The 6,000-nt window shown below is 39.5% G+C and overlaps 1 protein-coding gene across 1 annotated transcript in view; it reads left to right on the forward strand.

Moving 5' to 3' along the window:
* Positions 1-1,864, forward strand: part of KCNH1 (potassium voltage-gated channel subfamily H member 1) — a 253,988-nt gene extending 252,124 nt beyond the window's left edge. The window contains exon 11 of the mRNA XM_018552733.1: positions 1,025-1,864. Within this exon, the coding sequence (XP_018408235.1) occupies positions 1,025-1,864 (840 nt within the window). The remainder of the gene's footprint in view (positions 1-1,024) is intronic.
* The last annotated feature ends 4,136 nt before the right edge of the window (positions 1,865-6,000 follow it).

Below are 6,000 nucleotides of genomic sequence, written 5' to 3' on the forward strand. Positions count from 1 at the left end.
GCTTGTTTTGGCTCATTCTGTCGCAATCTCTGTAATATAACATCTAAAAAAACAACAACAACAGGGACAGTGGTAACTCCTCCCAGTGGTCACAGTAGGTGTGCAGACTCAGAAACTTACAGAAGAGATCTCTCCTATACAGTCTCTGAGAGCTATGATAAACTGTCAAAATCTTAAACAGATTCTATAGGTGAAACTTGTTGGACTTGTGTCTTTTTTCAACCTAAAAAATTATGTAACCTTTTTCTTTAGTGAGAATGACCCTTTCATACAACCTTTCTCAACCTTTTCAATACAGAGGAGTCATTGAATAAACTTTCAGGTCGCAGGGAACCCCTGCTAATATTTTCTATATATACATCTTGGGGTATATTAGTTAATGTAATAGACACCCAGGCCTGTACTGTACAGCAAAGTATTTTCAGTAAAATAATGTAATAGAACCATTAATAATGACCAGAAAAGAAATGCAGATAGTGAAAATTGTAGTGTTCTCTCACATTGGTGGTCAGTGGAGAAATCCCCCCTTACATTGGAGGTCAGTTGAGGAAGACCCCCTTATATTGTGTAGTTGTAGGACCACCAATGTTTTAATTATTGACCACCCATGCACAGTCCATGGTGGTCACTAAGGCGGAAAGGTCCTCTTACACTGGTGGTCAGTAAAAAGAATGCCACTTACAATGGTGGTAAGTCGTATGGCCAGTGGGAAGAATGCCCTTACATTAGTAGTTAATGGGTAAAATGCCTTTCCTTACAGATCGTTAAAAAGATCAATGGCATCAGTCGTTACTTATCTAAGGAACGGAAATTTCTCATTGTTCAAGGAACCACTAGCAACCTCTGGGGAACCTCTAAGGTTCCATGAAACCCAGGTTGAGAAAGACTCAGCTAGACATTCCTATATAATCTTGTAGCTGTAATTTGTCCTCTTCTTCTTTTGGTTCTCCTGTAAAACCAACAAAAACAAATATTTGTCATTCAAATTTACCAAAGAATGAATACCATATTCTTTGTCTTTCAGATAGTGTTCCGGAAGATCAGTGATGTGAAAAGAGAGGAAGAAGAGTGGATGAAAAGTAAAAATGAAGCACCATTGATCCTCCCACCCGACCACCCTGTCCGGCGACTCTTTCAGAGATTCCGCCAGCAGAAAGAGGCCCGTCTTGCAGCTGAGAGGGGAAGGGATCCCAATGATATTGAGAAAGGCAACATACTGGTGGAACATTCCGTGCGCAACACCATAAAAGCCAGCTTGGTTACAGTCACAGAAAGTCCTGCAACACCGACATCATTCCAGGCCGCGTCCACCTCCGGAGTGTCAGACCGTGCCAAACTACATGCTCCAGTATCTGAAACAGCTGGAAGTAAAGTGGCCGGGGAGTTGGTGAAAAGGAAAGGGTGGGCCAGGTTTAGAGATGCATGTGGGAAAGGGGAGGATTGGAACAAAGTGGCTAAGGCAGAGTCTATGGAAATACTGCCTGACAGAACTAAACCCTCAGGGGAGGCTACCTTAAAGAAGACAGATTCATGTGACAGTGGCATTACAAAAAGTGATTTACGCTTAGACAGTGTTGGAGAGACTAGAAGCCCCCAGGACCGAAGTCCTGTACAGACAGAGGTTAAACACACTTTTTATCCCATTCCAGAACAGACTCTTCAAGCTACAGTGTTAGAGGTGAAGCTTGAGTTAAAAGAAGACATTAAAGCCTTGAACTCAAAAATGACCAATATTGAAAAACAGCTTGCTGAGATTCTAAGAATATTGGCCTCAAGAAGATGTTCACAGTCGCCCCAAGAAATCTTTGAAATATCACGGCCCCAGTCTCCAGAGTCAGAGAGGGACATATTTGGATCAAGCTAAGACTGCCTACAAATATCAAAATTTCCACTGGAAGGATGTGCCCCTTTCTCAATTATTCCAAGTTGCCTAGAACTCAAAGTTCTAAATGGGAGTTTGTTTTAGGGAGTTGTCAACGCATAGATGACCAGCATGTTCCTGGGGAGCACAGAACTGTTTCCAAATGCATGTTCTGGTGGCACCTGAAAGCGGGCTGCAGAAAACATTTGGTTGGTCTAGTTTTATCCTGTCTCCACTAAATATCAGTTTCTATGCGGTTTCTGTCTCAAAAATACTTTGCACATATCACTATGACCCAGGAGCCGAGGACGGGAGAAGAGCCAAGACACAGAATATGGGATGTTGGCGATTAATAAAGAGGCAGAAGAGAGGGGCTGTTGCACCTTTTTATCAGAATATTGGGAAGGTCCTTTTATGATATTTCTTCCCAAGAGCATGCCTTATGTAACTGATTTTTACTCTTGTCCACTTTGAGGAATGGACAAGATGGTAGGACTGTATCAGAAATCTTTCATAGCTGCTGCTTTTATAATGAGCTTGCAATACCATTTGCTGAATGTCACAATATATAGGATCTTTTTATTTATGACAATGAATTCCTAAAATGTATAGCAAAGTTTAAAGTATGTAAAGCCAAAATATTTTTTTTCTTAGTTTTGGATCAAATGTGGAAGAGTTAGAGCCTCTGTCTGGTTTTCTATTGTTGTCTGCGTCCCAGCTGGAGGGTTTTACTCTGTTTGTCCTAGAGACCTTTGCCTCTAGTTCAGAAAGTGATTGAAAGTCCAAAACTTCACAGGTACAGGCTATGAGGAGAAATCTTTCAATGGTGAAACTTGTTCTAGTGACAACTTTTTATGAGGAGATTTCCCTTTACTTTAGATAGATCTACCCTTTGCTCCCTGCTGTGTTTCTAGGTCAAGAAGTAAAGGAAAGTCTCCCTGATGGGACAGAAAAAAAAAACCTAACAGGGGTGTTGACTATTCCCTACTCTATGCAAAGGTAAATAAAATGCTTTTGCTTTACACACACCTTAAAAGAAACAGTAGATAGTGTCAATTAAAAGAAGTCTTTCTTTTATAGTCCCTTCTGTTTATGTAGATATATATTTAAATTTTATGGCAAAAATGAACAAAAAAAACACTTAGCACCTTAGTACCCGGCTCAGCCAGTAGGTTTAGTGTGTTTTTTTCCTTTATAGACTTTAACCTCTAGAAATTAGCTATAGATAGCAATAGTGTATAGCATCACTGCCACTCCTCTGAAGAGATTACCACAGATTTTGTCCCCTGCATTTCACACAGGCTGCATGTATTTGTTTATAACACTTTTTTTTGCATTTGTAAACCTAAGTAATACAGCCATTTAACTACCTGGATATTTATGATATCATGCTGATGCTGTAAATGAGTACACATCATTACATGCTGAGTGATAAGTCTTCCAATATGCATGGTGGTTGTATTATGGTTCTTTCATTATCTCTAACTTTGGTTTCATGTTTCTTCAGTTACCGTATGTAAAGCAATGTTGGAGTTATCATCAATGGTCAATTTTGCTTGCTGTCACCAGGGAACCATAGACACTTGTTGCCTATTTACTACATTTCTGTCTATGGAATGCTTATGCATGCTGAGGGTTGTAAGTAACTCATTCAACAAACACAGCTATAGTTAACACAATCTACAGTTTCTTCTGTTGTAGACCACAACATTTTTCTTGCAGGGTGTTAACCTTTAGCAACCAAACAGAAACTGAGGAAAGTTTAATCCTACATCAGTTACATAATGTAAGCAAAGTGGCAGACAAAGTCGGGAAAAGCCCCTTGGTGAGAAAATGTTTTCACTCCCCTATTCATATACTGGCTGAGTACAGACACTTCACTGTATATACTGTAGGTAGATTCCACCACTGTAAAGTGTCCAGGTATTTGTGATAGCCAAAGAAGGTTCCATCCTCACACACATCTATTATTTATTAGCCTCCCTTGTATGGTTGGATATAGTGCACACATGGTATGGTCGTCCTCTGTGTAAGCAGTACTGTAAGATGAACCTTTTGTTGCCTCATTCAAGAAGTCAACCCACTTCAGTGGAAGCTGCACAGGAGCTATGAGTCTTGGCATACACATTGCCCATTTACTGTGAAGTATTCACTATATTCACTACACTTCTGCTGGCAGAAATAGTAATGTTATATTCCGATATTTATATTTGTAAGCTTCTTTTATCAAACCTTGGTCACAGGTGCTGTGGTTCAAGCCTGCAAATGTGCATCCAACCTTTGGACTGCACCAATGTTACTTTGTAGTTATGCCACTGAATACAGATGAATGTACTATCAAAAAGCCAGTTTGCAGGCCAATCACACAATCCACGTTTACATGGTCTAATCAGCCTATTTTGTGTTTACATTTTTTCCACTATCTTTTTTTTCTCTCTTCAATTTCTCCAAAGTAATGAAGCCATTAGATCAGCTGACATTCCGGGAGCCAGTATTTTCAGGAGGACAGGTCAGCAATAGCTGCCTCCATTCTTCATCACTACAGATTTCCTTCAATAACATCAGCCCAGGACACCAAGCATATGGGCTGGTATCCGAATGGCTGGTGGGGCTGTGGGTATAATGATAAGCCCATACAACACTGGAAAGGTGCTTGGGGTGGGGAAAAAAGAGAGCCACCATGTGAAAACATCAGCCCAGTATTTATGGGTTCTGCTGCACCAACAGAACCAAGAAGTGAAGGGATTTCAGGGGTTATGGATGATCACATGCCTTCAACAGAGTTAGTGCTAGCTCCCTATAGGCCCCTTTCTCCTGGGGAAACATTTAAAGGGTCCTCTTGCCAAGCTTGCCCAAATGCCGATGATGTTATGAGGGTTGTCTTGCTTACTTTCCTGCATGCCTTGTTTGTTTTACAGTTACAGAGAACACAGCAAGAGACGGGATTCTCCCCATCTCGTTTGTGTGGACATCCACACAAATCCCTCAGAGAACCCCTAGTGGGTAAATGCACATTGCCACTAGTGGGTGATTCCATCATCCACCCGTACCTGAAATACCGAGTTTGAGCTACCTGATCGTTTAAATAACTCTCAACCTACAATGTTTTCTTTCAGCTACCAACTGAACACAACAGCTGTAATGGTACTATAAGAAATATATTGTGACATTCAGGCTATATTTTTATGATGCATTTAATTTACTTTTCTGAACAGATGCTTATATTTTGATATCTTATGTTTCCCAAATTAATGTACACCTAGTATATGTCTTATTCAGTTTCCCTTTGAGATCTGTTTTATATTTGTCATTTTACAAATGAAAAATATATTAGAGAAATATATAGAGAGATATTATATCTTCTAAACCTCATAAAAGATCATAATGCTATTTTTTACTTTTGAAGTCCAACCGATTGGTGATGATTGTATATAAAACACATAAAAAGAACTGTAAAATCAACTCCACTTTGTAAACCTATAAAAATAATAATATATAGTTCTAGAGAATTTACTTTCAGGGATGCTAGATGTGTTTTGCACAGATGATAGGAGCTATTACTGTAAGGTATTAATCACAACATAAAACATTTGACCTGACAACACAGTGTGACAAATTGTAAGAGAATAAGCAGGGGAAAAAGCAAGTTCTCCTTATATATATATATATATATTGTTTCCTCTGTCCAATGCCGCTTCAGGGATGTGAAGGATGACACGACAAACATTGAGCTTTATTGTCTTTGGCAAGTGGTTTCCTTTTACTGGTGAGGACAAGCTTTACCCGTTGGCTCTCAATCAACTGAATTGCTTTTCTCTGACATCTGCTGTTTTGCTCCCCAGAATACCATTTTCTGTTTGCTCGTCTCTCCAGAATAACGATTTCCATTAGTGGATCTCGTATTGCGTGATATGCCATCTTGAGCGACTTTGCAACATCTGCCACACCTGGGTTCCTACAATATCCAATCATTACGTTTTTTCAGTAGAGGCATGAGTATATTTTTTTATGTAACGTTTTAGTTCTCCCTATATGTCTTCTACATATGTTTGCCATTTGCCTCTGTTTTCCATTTTGTTCTGTTAATTTATTTCAGTTTGTATTTGTCGGTCTTTAGTGTCAGATTGAATTTATGTGTT

Source organism: Nanorana parkeri, unplaced genomic scaffold (genome assembly GCF_000935625.1).
Source record: "Nanorana parkeri isolate BGI_ZX_2015 unplaced genomic scaffold, ASM93562v1 scaffold1, whole genome shotgun sequence".
NCBI classification, from domain to species: Eukaryota; Metazoa; Chordata; class Amphibia; order Anura; family Dicroglossidae; genus Nanorana; species Nanorana parkeri.